At 38.4% G+C, this 12,552-nt stretch overlaps 2 protein-coding genes across 4 annotated transcripts in view; one reads left to right on the forward strand and one right to left on the reverse strand.

Moving 5' to 3' along the window:
- The window catches only part of FAN1 (FANCD2 and FANCI associated nuclease 1), a 33,445-nt gene extending 27,096 nt beyond the window's left edge, over positions 1-6,349 (forward strand). For both annotated transcript variants that reach the window (XM_045561836.1, XM_045561837.1), the window contains 2 exons: positions 2,333-2,507; positions 6,235-6,349. In XM_045561836.1, coding sequence (XP_045417792.1) covers positions 2,333-2,470 — 138 coding nt within the window. In that variant the 3' untranslated portion in view covers positions 2,471-2,507; positions 6,235-6,349. The remainder of the gene's footprint in view (positions 1-2,332; positions 2,508-6,234) is intronic.
- MTMR10 (myotubularin related protein 10) overlaps positions 3,533-12,552 on the reverse strand; it is a 46,673-nt gene continuing 37,653 nt past the window's right edge. For both annotated transcript variants that reach the window (XM_045561839.1, XM_045561840.1), the window contains 4 exons: positions 10,360-10,529; positions 9,200-9,370; positions 7,315-7,497; positions 3,533-6,735 (listed from right to left, as the gene is read on the reverse strand). In XM_045561839.1, the coding sequence (XP_045417795.1) occupies positions 6,139-6,735; positions 7,315-7,497; positions 9,200-9,370; positions 10,360-10,529 (1,121 nt within the window). In that variant the 3' untranslated portion in view covers positions 3,533-6,138. The remainder of the gene's footprint in view (positions 6,736-7,314; positions 7,498-9,199; positions 9,371-10,359; positions 10,530-12,552) is intronic.

Below are 12,552 nucleotides of genomic sequence, written 5' to 3' on the forward strand. Positions count from 1 at the left end.
TAGTGATGAGTTACAGTCAGCCCTCCGTATCCACGGGTTCTGCATCCGTGGATTCAACCAACCATGGGTTGAATATTTGAAATAAAAACAATAGAAAATAACCACAAGAATTAAAAAATACAAATAAGATATACAATATAACTATATAGTATTTACATTGTATTTGGTATTATAAGGAATCTAGAGATGATTTAAAGTATACAAGAAGATGTGCATAGGTTATTTGCAAATACTGTGTCTTTTTATATAAGGGACTTGGGGATCTGTGGATTTTGGTATCTGTATGGGTCCTGGAACCAATCCCCCTGGGATATTGAGGAATGACTATTTAGGTTCTGTGTGTCTTAAAAAGTCTTTACTTCACCTTTGTTTTTAAAAGATATTTTCTCTGGGCAAAGAATTCTATGTTGACAGATTTTTTTTCTTTCAATACTTTAAAAATATTAGTCCATTATTTTCTAGGTAGCATTGTTTCCAATGAGAAATCTGTGGGATTTTTTATTTTCTTTATTTTTTAATTTTTTTAATTTTTCATTTTTTTGAGACAGAGCCTCGCTCTGTTGCCTGGGCTGGAGTGCCGTGGCATCAGCCTAGCTCACAGCAACCTCAAACTCCTGGGCATAGGCCATCCTCCTGCCTCAGCCTCCGAAGTAGCTGGGACTACAGGCACATGCCACCATGCCTGGCTAATTTTTTATTTTTTTAGTAGACATGGGGTCTCAATCTTGCTCATATTGGTCTTGAGAGTTCCTGAGCCCAAATGATCCTCCCGCCTTGGCCTCCCAGAGTGCTAGGATTACAGGTGTGAGCCACTGCACTTGGCCTTGTATTTTTTTTAAAGGCAGGGTCTTGCCATGTTGCTTAGGCTGGCCTTGAACTCCTGGCTTAAATGATCCTTCTGCCTTAGCCTCAGCTGGGACTATAGGCTGGTGCCACAGCGTCCAGCTACAATCTGTTTTCTCCTCTGGCTTTTTAAAATTCTGGCTGCTTTTAAGAGATTCCCTTTATTGCTGATTACACAATTTAATTATATTTCTTAGTGTGGTAGTAAGTTTCTGTGCTTGGGGTTCATTGAATTTGGTTCATTGGGTTTATAGTTTTCATAAAATTTGGAAAAATTTTGGCCATTATTTATTCAAATATTTTTCTTTCCTCTTTGGGGATGCTGACTAAACATCTGTTAGGCTGCTGAATGTTGTTTATTAAAAAAATTATTTTACACTTCATGTAGGATAGTTTTTATTACTGTATCTTCAAGTTCAGTGATGTGTAGTGAACAAAGCTGACACAATTCATGCCTTCATGGCAATGACAGTAATAAACGTTATCTTGTAATAAATGCCATGAAAGAGGTGTATAGGAAGGATTCTACTGATTGTTACGGTGGACCTCTCTGAGAGGAGTGTAAGCTGAATGTTGAAAGGTAAGAAGTCAGGCATGTGAAGAACAAGGAGAAAGTCCTAGGTAGAAGGAACAAGTGTGAAGTGAGCGCCCTTGGGTGGGGAAGTGGCTGGTCTCTTCCAGGAAGCTGAAAAGGGGGCCTTTGGAACGGTTGGCAGGGGCCAGACCCTACAGTTTTGTTGATCATGCATGGCAAGAAGTTTAGATTTAATTGCAAATATAGCAGTAATTGGAGGGTTTAACAATCCATTGTATGCTTTAAAACAACTTTCCCATTGCTATGCTAAATCAATTTGCTAATTCTCTGTGAAGAACTATCTAGTTTCTATAGAATAGAAACATTTCTCAAGGAATTTCGTAGCTACATACAGATGTTCCTCGACTTCTGTTGGGGTTATGTCCTGATAAACCCATCGTAAGTTGAAAATATTTTAAGTTGCAAATGCATTTAATACACCTAATCTACCAAACATCACAGCTTAACCTTGTCTACCTTAAACCTGCTCAGAACACTTACATTAGCCTCCAGTTGGGTGCAATCACGTGGCAACTCAGTATACCGTAGAGTATCAGTTGTTTACCCTTGTGATCATGTGGCTAATTCGGAGCTGCAGCTTGCTGCGTGTGCCACCGCCCAGCATCGTGAGCGTATGGTACCACCGCTCACTAGCCTGGGGAAACATCAAAATTCAAAATTCGAAGTACAGTTTCTATTGAATACATATAGCTTTCCTACCATCTTAAACTTGAAAAATCTTAAGTTGAACCATTGTAAGTCAAGGACTGTTTGTATACATATTTGTTCTATATATAAAGACAGTGGTATAGAAGAAGCCATTTAAATGTTTGTTAGTGAAAACTACTATAACTTATTTGGATGGTTATTCAGTTTCAGTAAGATACTAATAATTTTTAAAAATTTATCTTCCAGCTGGTGGAAGTTAAAGGCCCCAATGATCGTCTTTCGCATAAGCAAATGATCTGGTTGGATGAACTGCAGAAGTTGGGGGCTGAAGTAGAAGTCTGCCATGTGGTTGCAGTTGGAGCTAAGAGCAAAGGCCTTAGCTAAATGCTAAGGAATTGGGGATAGCTGGTCATACAATGACGTAAGATTTTCAAAAGCATAAAGCATTATTACATTTAATTTTGATTTTTTTATTGTCTGTTATAAACCTGATAGTTTAATGACTCATCATCGTACTGTGCTTTTATATATCACAATGCTTGGTGTTTGCCTGAACCATTCATTCATTGATGCCACACAGTAGAAATGAACTTTTTAAAAGGGCAAAACCTTGGTGGTTTTAGGAGCTGAATGCATGTTATTAGACATGCAGAAAAGGTGGAAAAAAACAAATGATGAGTCACATCTTTAAGACTTTTATAAAAGTAGCATAAACAATATTTCCTTCTAATAGGTATATTGGAACTGAGATTCTTGAATTTATGTTTACTGCTTTATATATTTAACTGTTGAGCATTCTCATTTTATGATTATATAAGAAGGGCAAAACCAGTTGAAATTCCAATTTCTTTAGGAATCAAAAAAGCAAATTTTTATGAAGTTATTTAACTTATGACATCTGAAATGCTTGCTTTTACCAATTGGGCCTGGATCACTAGAAGAATGAACAGTCTTTATAAGAGGCAGTTGTCCCTTCTTGTCCTTCTCCTTAGGAACATCCCTAGTAAATAGATTAGGGATGTTTTCTCTGTTGACAGTACAATTAAAACAGGGCTGCTCACCACCACTGGAAGGGCCTCAGGCTGAGGAAGGGTATGGTAGAAAGGTGACTAACCCAAACACAAGGCCCAGGAGTCAGGGACCAGGAACCCAGTCTCTCATTGACTTGTTCTGAGACCTTCTTGGGGGAAATGTTACTCCCTAGTTTTTGTAGTTATTGAATGGAAGGACCAGTTTGGGCATGATCCATTGACACTCACATGGCCTTAATTACACAGCCAGTTCTTCATAGGTGTTAAAAAAAATGTTACTGATAACTACCTGGTTTTAGAAGGTGAGCAAAAAAGTCACATGGATGACACAGAAATATGAGTGGGAGAAGATGCCTTCTTGTCTTCTATCACTCTGTTCTTGTAAGTGATTTCATTGATAACTACAACAAACAACTGCTGTGAAAATTTTATTTAGCAGTCAAAATTTCCTTCACATTCATTACTGTTGAACAACAAGATCTCATATCTTCCTGCTCATACCACTTGAACTCAAGTCATCAGTTTTAGGCACAAAGGTTTTAGTTTTCTCTCAAAATCAAGTTTTAACTACTTGAGGTTACTGCTACAGCAAGCAGATTTTGTTGAAGGATATGAACAGTTTTCACCCTCTGTTAGTACAAATTAATATCCTTTCCTTAAATAAAGTTAGACATTTTTGGCTTTAAACTTGGCTTCCATCATAAAATAACAGTAAGACACTGTACATCTTTATGTTCAATGCTAGAAAGTCCAGCGCTGTCGGGCATTGGCACGGCGTTCTGTGAGCACAGGCTCCACGCGCAGGGCGGTGGGAACGGTGAGTGCTGAGCTGTCTTTGGTGCAACGCGCACAACCACACCGCTTCTGCCACCAGGGTCCCTTCTGCTAGCAGAGGTGCCAAGCAGCTTGGCAATGGCCTGACTTAAGGCTGTTAAAGTTGTTTTTCATATTATGCACGATAAACATATAACATATGCACAATAATCATATAACAACTGTCCAGCAAAGAAACCACAAAAAACATTTTACTACATTTGATTATCATACAAAAATATGCATTTTTCTATTTTAAAATAGTATTAATAGTACCTAATCCTTTTTAAACTTGTAAATTAACAAAAAATTACTAAAGGAAGTTGAAATAAATGTTTGAGGGAAGAAAATTATATAGGGAAAAATGCTCAATCCAAAAAAACAACAATTTGTGATGATAAAAAGCAGCTTAATGAAAAAGGGAGAATTATTAAACTTTCACTGGCAGGATATGCTGTGGTGTTTTAAGGGGAGCAGGGCTAGTTTCCAATCAAGACTATAAAATGTTAATGTAATAGTTCTCTTTATATAAACTGAAAATAGCCCTTATTTTCTAGGCAACAAGTTGGCAAAAACATTGGATTTATCCACAAGATGAATTTCTGTTATATCCAGAGATATAATTTTTAAAAGGCAAATAATTCAAATAGGAACAGCTATTTAGTACCTGTAAAGGTAAAAGATATTATCTTGAAAAAACTTGTTTTAGAAAAAGAAATACGCTAACTAGACCCTTTACTATAAAAAATTTCAAAACCTTAAGATGGTAGTTTAAGAAACTCCTAACAAATTTGAAAACATCCATGTTTTAAACAGGGAATGGGGTGTGTGTTGGGGGTGCTAAATGTCACTGCCATAAGAAACTTAAGCTTTGACGCCTACAGCTTGGCTAGGCTCTTGTCACACAGATTGGAAATCAGGGAGTTTCAGCTCAAGAAAACACCTTTGTCTGCCTCTCAGTCCCCTCTTAACGTTGCTGTCAAAAGCCGGGGGCAGGAGGAGCACTTCTGTCCCTATTTATTAAAATGGCAGTATTTTGAGAGAAGTCCAGTTTTATTTCTCCTATTCTATTCCTAAGCGTTAAGAACTTTGAGAGCAGAAGGACTTCTGTGCTGGTGCCCAACTTATGACCTCATTAATTATTTCCAAGGGGGAAGCACTAACAGTAGTTTACCACACTGGAAATGCGGACAGGAAAGCCCACGATGCCTCCTAGCAAGCCCTGTCTCTGAGGGTGGGTTTTGGTGTAGACGGCTCTCTCCTGTCTACAGCACTGACCTGCCAGAGCTGGGGCTGCACCTCTGCTGCAAGGGTGGCCTGAGGAGTACCCCATCTAGGCCCCTGTGTCCTCAGTGGCTTTCAGAGGAACAGGAATGTGGCTTTGGGGACTCCTGGCTATGAAGCTTAGTATGAAAAACTTATTTCCAATATGCAGTGGAATTTTAACACCCTAATTTTAAAAAGTGAAATTATATTTTCCTCTGTGATATTCATACCTTAATATTAATATGAAAGGCACTTCTAAGTTTAATTATATTATCTACAGCAAATGCTTTAAAGTTAATAGTGCATATCATTTTAAAGTTAGTCCCATGAAGTTAAAAGCAAACTCAGGATTTCAAAACACAGTGATCTAAGGTCCCAAACAAGGTGATCTAAAATAATAAATTCTGGCCTCAGAACACTGAACCTTCATCAGGTGAGTTCAATTAGAGATGACAGAAAGTGACCAGAAAAATACATAAATATCTACCTACTAAAGCCTGTTGAGGGTTTTAGCAGATGTTTCTAGAAATATACTAAACACTAATTTCTTAACTTTCCTGTTGTCTGCTCCTTTGGGTTGCTAATCTGGCCAAGCATCAGGTAACCTTTAGAAGTAGGAAAAATGGATGCAGACAAAATAAATGTAGCAGACAAAACCTGATTAGTTTGATCACAGTTATAAGAATGGGGGAATGTTTGCCTGCAAATCACCTAAAAATGAGCCAGATCTAGAATAAAAGAAAGGGACATATAAAAAATTTACATCTTTCTCCTAAAATAAGTGTGAAGGAAGCATGATTCAACAAGTTTTTAAATATTAGTGCAAATTTCAACTATTGTTACATATAAAGTTATTAGAGCTTCAAATGCCTATGTTAACAGTTTTCATTCCAAAGAAAAAAATTTACAGCTTCCCTCAAAATGTTCAGAAAATACTACATTTTAGTCTTCGTTTGCTAGTGTCTCAGTAGATAACCATATTTTGGCCCCACTTAAAAATTTGCTTAATGGTGTTCCTAAAATGCTTCGTCTGCATAGATTCCCTACAGGAGAAAACGGAAATGAGGAGGAGAGAAAGTCTGGTGTCCCCGAGGTGTCGTGTGGGCCGCTGGCTCTGAAGTACATCCTGCTCTGGCCCAGCTCCGCGTAGCAGGCTTCCAGAGGGCCGCTCCACTGCTGCCGCAGCATCCTGCTAAGCACGTCGACCTCGTCAGCCAGGAGGGACAGCTTGTGAAAGGCAGTGATGAAGCCACCCAGATTGATCTGAGCCTCGGGAACCCAGCGGAAATAGCACAGTTTCCACAGTTTTATGTGTGTTCCAGAGAGACGTGGCAGAATAACCCCATGCAGGTCGACTGGTTTGGAAAACCACTCTCGAAAATATTGCTCCATGTCACTGTTCTGGCTGTCAGTTTGCTGAAGAGGCTCTGGCTTCAGTTTTAATATTAGTGAATTTCTCCTAGGAAGTAATTCTTGGTCACTGATGATTCCATTCTTTAAGGAAGATGGCATTCCTCTTAGTGTGGAGCTGTAGCTTTTCTGTACAATAGAGAGATTTCAGCATTACTTTCCTGGAGCATCCCTTTTTAGAAAGACTAAAGGTATAATGGCAAATATAAACTCAGTATCATGAAAAACTGATGGCATTTCATCCTCAAAGAACATTTTCATCCTTTCCCTCGTAGTACTTATTCTAATCCTCCTCCCCTGGAATGCCACTTTTTTAGGTGTTGACTCTACAGTAGGCCCGAGTTGGGGTAGGGAGGTAAGTACATCCCATCCATTAATTTGCTTAAGGGAAAATTTCTAAGACTACTGGGTTAGGAAAAAAAGCTCTAGGCCTGGCTGATTCTAGAAAGAAAAATGAGCACATTAGATGGGCTTCAGGAAATGGGGCGTGTTCACAGGCTCAGAGCTACAACCTGCCAACTCTCAGGTACTTGATCAGGGCTTTGTGGTCCTCAGATACCATGAAGAAAAGTGAAAATACAGTCCCTCAAAAATCTGCATTAGCAGTGTTATTGTGGGAAGTGACTCTCCTTTTAATGCCCTGTGTTCTGAAAACGATGTGTTTGGTTCTGTGTGAGCCAACATCAGGTTTTGTTAGTTGTAATTTACCTTTGTTCGTTTAAAAGACTTCACAGAGCCGTTCTGTACACAAGGCGAGCTCTTTCCAATGTAGAAGGGGTTATGGAAAAGCGTGCGGTCCTTTGCTGTAAATTGCAGAGACCAGTCCCAAACCGAGGGGAATTTTAAGCCCTTCTCATCACCCAATTGGATATTTTTACTTATAGCAAATTCCTGCAAAAGAAAATATGTGAACATTGGTGAAAAGATGCAAAACTAAAAAGTTCCTTTCTCATGAGTTCCTTTTTTTAGATAAGCCATTCACCATGATACAGGTTAAATGTTCTGAACTAGAGCACTCAAAACCCACGAGAGTGGTACTTCCACTTCAAGAGAGGAGAGACGCTCCTGGCCTCTGTGCTCACAGAGCACTTGCTGTTCTGCATGAACAGGGCGTGTGCGGCTCAGTGCGCTCTCCGCCTCAGGGCCCCAAGGAAGCTTCACCCTCTGGGCAATGAAAATGCTATTAAGAGAAGTAAAATTTCACTAACATGATAGCATAAAGTCTTAAACGTGTTGAAGTTATTTCTATACTTGTAGCACTTTACCTTTTACATATATTTAAGCACTTACCTGCTGGTAAGTGGATTAATAGACTCTTTGGATGGCGATCACTACTATAGATTATATACCCTGTCTTCTAAATGGAGAGCCACACTTCACTTAACCAGTGGACTCAAATATATGGAGCACAGCCTTGGAGCAGGGAGGAAGGAATCAACTCCCCTGCGGTCCTAGCATGCAGCTCAGGTCACAGAGCCCATGTACCAAGCCTGGGCCCCTTATTCACAGGGGTTCACCACTGGCCCTCACTCTGGGCTGGTGCAGACTGGTGATTTGGCCTCTCACCACAGCAAGCTGAGGCAACACATGGCTATGGGATGACAGCCCACCACCTCACTGGGGAGGAGGACACACTGCTATCCTGGAAGGCAGCCCAGACCATCTCTATGTAGTCACATTTTGCAAGATGGAGAAAGGGCCCTCATCTTAGCTGGATGACAACAGAAGGCTACCACAGCAGTTTATACAGAACAGCTCCCTGGAATAGTTCCTAGAAATATCCCCAAATACTGAGTCTCTGGATGGTGGGAAATGATTCTTATTTCCATTCTGCACCTTTCAGTATTTTCCAAATTTTTGATAATAAAAGCAAGAATTTCTTTGGAAACTAGGAAAAAGGCAAAGGATGAATGTTATTAGGAAAAAAAGTATAGCAGTCAGGAGGCCACCACTATGTCATAGCCAGGTGTTATTCCCCACCACGAGGGTAGCTTGGAGTCATCAAGAAATAGATAAGGTGTGTAATAGCACTGGACACTTTTAAAAGTTTCACAAAAGTTTCTATTTCAAATAAGTAAAAATTCATTAAGTACCAAATACAGGTATACTTAAAACATTTTTTAATTATCTGAAATTTCAGCATATATAAAAAAATAACTCTTTTGCTTTAGAAAATGGTATCGTTAATAAGTGAAATATAATAAACTATAAACCCAACCTGTTTTAATGGCCATCAAAAAGTCATCTTTTTAAAATGTGGTAACTAAAAATATTTATCTCTAAGAAAGATCAGATTTTCCACAAACAGTACCCGACCACCAGTACCTAACAAAAGTACAACAATTAAGGTGGTTAATTTACATCTTTAAACTGGTTTATTATGAATGATTTACATCAGAGAAAAACACATAAAATGTTTAATTATAAAAATGAAATAATTTTCTAGATTTGTGTCCAAATTACAGCTGACAGTGGAAGATGGTTTTAAATTATATATTTAAAATATGCAGTTATTTATACTTCAATTATATCTCAATAAAGTTGTTTAAAAAAAAAAAAAGGCAAAAAGTAGCCCAGCCCCAGTGTTGCCTACCGTGCTTTGCTTCACCCGCTGGTGAGGAGAGTTGAACAGGAAGGTGCCAAACAGCGAGACGCGGGTACTGTCGTATAGCACCGCTAAGTAGGTCTCCGAGAACTCGAAAGCTGCTGGGTACTGTTCTAACAGCTGCCAGGTGGCATCCAAGAATAGCAAAAATAAGGGAGACTGGAAATACAGACAGACAGTGGGATTATCTAATGTTATCCTTCAGCTGTTCACATTTATTTTCAAATTTATTGCTGATTTAAGGAAGAGATTAATAAGAAAACATCTGAACCTAAAACACTTGGCTCCTACACTGAGCGAAGGAGATGTGAATAGATTAAACACATCATGCCAAACCTAAGACGTATGTTTGACCGTGATTAACATTACTGCCCTTATTTGCCCAATAAGTGTACCAAATTGAAATGGCAAAGCAAACAGACGAACAGGTTGCCACCGTATGAATGGGGAAGAACAAAATGTATGCTTGAGCATGTCCTAGAAACAATTCTTTAGAATATAAAACAAAACAAAAAACTCAACCAACTTCTATAATTAACTTTTGGTTGATCCTATAGGCTCACAGCATCCAGAAAACTTCTCCAAATTTCAGAAAACAGTTTGGTATGTAGGTAGGTCACCTGATATATCCCTGAGGGCAGCAGCTGATGACAGCTACTTTATATGAAAGGTGCTCTCTGAAACAACTCCCTAAACACTGAGCTGACCCGCCTGTAAAATATTTGCAAGGCCTCTTGCAGCCTAACTACAGGTCCACGGCAGCCACTAACCCCACAGCTGTTACAAAGATGGCCCTCTCCAACTTTTCCACCTTAACCCATGTGCCCCATTTTCAGAAAATGTGATATTCCAAAATATCTAATGTGCTTGCCGTCTGCTTTGCAGCAGTTAATGCAGAATTCCTTCAGGTAGTTTTCAACTTATGCAAATTCAATAGATAACTTTAAAAATTTTCATCTATATAGTTATAATAATCTTTATACTAAGTACCTCAATTTTAATTCCAATCCATTAGTTAGCCTTGGACTGAGGAAGCTAAATTGTACTAAATGCAGTATTTTTAAAAAGCCCCCTCATCTCTTTATATGTGACACATTTTATCTTGTGCACCCTTCAAGACAGATAATAAGGCATGAAGACTTTGTTACCTCTTTCTCCGATCTCTTTAAATGGTTGCATCTGTCGAGGAACTGATACCCTGCCATGACCCACTCCTTCTGAATGAGACTCTGAAACCCGGTAATTGTCCTAAAGTAGGGATCCAGCATCACTTGAACAACAGAGGCTACAAAACAGCTCAAGTCTCTTCCCTCCTCCTCTGTCAATAAAATCGAAAGAAAAGGATTACTACACAGAAAAATGCTGAGAGAGAAAGAGAAAGAGAGGCAAAGTAGATAATTTAGTGTTCTACACCTAGGCTGCCTTCAAAATAACCTGTATGAGGAAATTTTGCCAGATTCCAGCACCTCTAAAATATTACAGATTTTTTTGTAAACTAAATTAGTGTTTAAATGTAATATTTCTGCTAACAACTAACTCCACATGGCAATGACTCAGAGGTGAATGGAGGGAATGGGATTGTCCCCGATCACCTGAAAAGATGGCAAACATTTCCCTTCTGTCTTTTATATTTGTCCTTTTCAATAAGGTAAGAATTACCACAATATCAAAGCCAACCAAAGAAATCAGAAGAAAACTATTGACCAATATCCCTTATGATTACAGATGTAAAAATCATTAATAAAAATATGAGGAAACCAAATTATTCTAGTAATAAAAGATTGATTTAACATTTGACAATCAAAGTAATGCACCATATCAATAAAATAAAGAACAAAACCAACATGGTTGTTTCATCAGGTGCAGAAAAAGCATCTGACACAATTCTACATTCATTCCTGATAAAAACTCTCAGTAAATTAGGAATAGAAAGGAACTTCTTTAAACTGATCAAAGGCTTCTACAAAAAACCTACAACTAAGATTATTCTCAGTGGTGTAAGACTGGATGCTTTCCCAAGATCAGGTACAAAACAAGTCTGTCTGCTCTTGACACTTCTGTATCACATTGTACTGGAGGCTCTAGCCAGAGCAATTTGGCAAGAAAAACAAAGGCCGGGTGCAGTGGCTCATGACTGCAATCCCAGCACTTTAGGAGGCCAAAGACAGGGGATTGCTAGAGGCCAGAAGTGAGACCAGCCTGGGCAACATAGTGAGACCCTGTCTCTACAAAAATAAAATTAGCCAGACATGGTGACATGTACCTGTAGTCCCAGCTGTTAGGAAGGGTGAGGTGGGAGCATCTCTTGAGCCCAGGAACTCAAGGTTGTAGTGAGCTAAAATTGTGCCACTATGCTCCAGCCTGGGTGACAGAGTGGGACCCTGTCTCTAAAAAAGGCATCCATATCAGAAAGAAAAAGGTAATGATCCTGTATGTAAAAAATCCTACAGAATCTATAAAATAAATACTAGAATTAAATGAGTTCAGTGAGGTCACAGGAATGCTATACACAATATGATCTGAGTACACAATAAACCTGAAAATGAAATTAAGAAAATAATTGTATTCACAGTAATATAAAAAATAAAACACTTAAGAGATTTAACAAAATAAATAAAAGACTTGTACAATAAAAACTATAAAACATTGCTGATAAAACAGAAGATCTAAATAAATGGAGAGACATTCATTTCATGGATTGGCAGATTCAATAAAGAAAGCATTCTTTCCAAATTGATCTACGGTTTCACATATTCCTATCAAAAATCTCAGTAGACTTTTTTTGATGATCCTGAAAGTTCTGGAAAAAAGTCTTCATGACCTCAAATTAGGTAGTTGAGATATAACACTCAAAACATGATCCATAAAAGAAAAAAGGGATAAAGTAAATTCCACCAAAATTTAAAAAGTTTTAAAAAGACATCAAGAAAATTAAAAGCCACAGAGTAGGAGAAAATATTGGCAAATCACATAAAGATATAAAGAACCTATATCTAGAAAATATAGAATTCTTACAACTCAGTAAGATGAAATGTTTGAGAGAAATGCAAATGAAAACTATCATGAGCTACCACTTTGCACCTACTAGAGTGATGCTAAGGGCAGAACCACCGGTGAGGATGTGGAGAAACGGAATCCTCATACACTGCTGAGGGGAAGGAACATGCGGTATAGCTGCTTTAGAAAACAGTTTGGCAGCTGCTTTAGAAAACAGTTTGGCAGTTTCTTAAAAATTTGGACATAAATTTACCATACAACTCAGGAATTCCACTTTTATGTATCTACTCAAGAGAAATAAAAACATACGTCCTGCAAAAGACTGCAGGAATGAACAACAACAA

Source organism: Lemur catta, chromosome 9 (genome assembly GCF_020740605.2).
Source record: "Lemur catta isolate mLemCat1 chromosome 9, mLemCat1.pri, whole genome shotgun sequence".
In the NCBI taxonomy this organism is placed as follows: Eukaryota; Metazoa; Chordata; class Mammalia; order Primates; family Lemuridae; genus Lemur; species Lemur catta.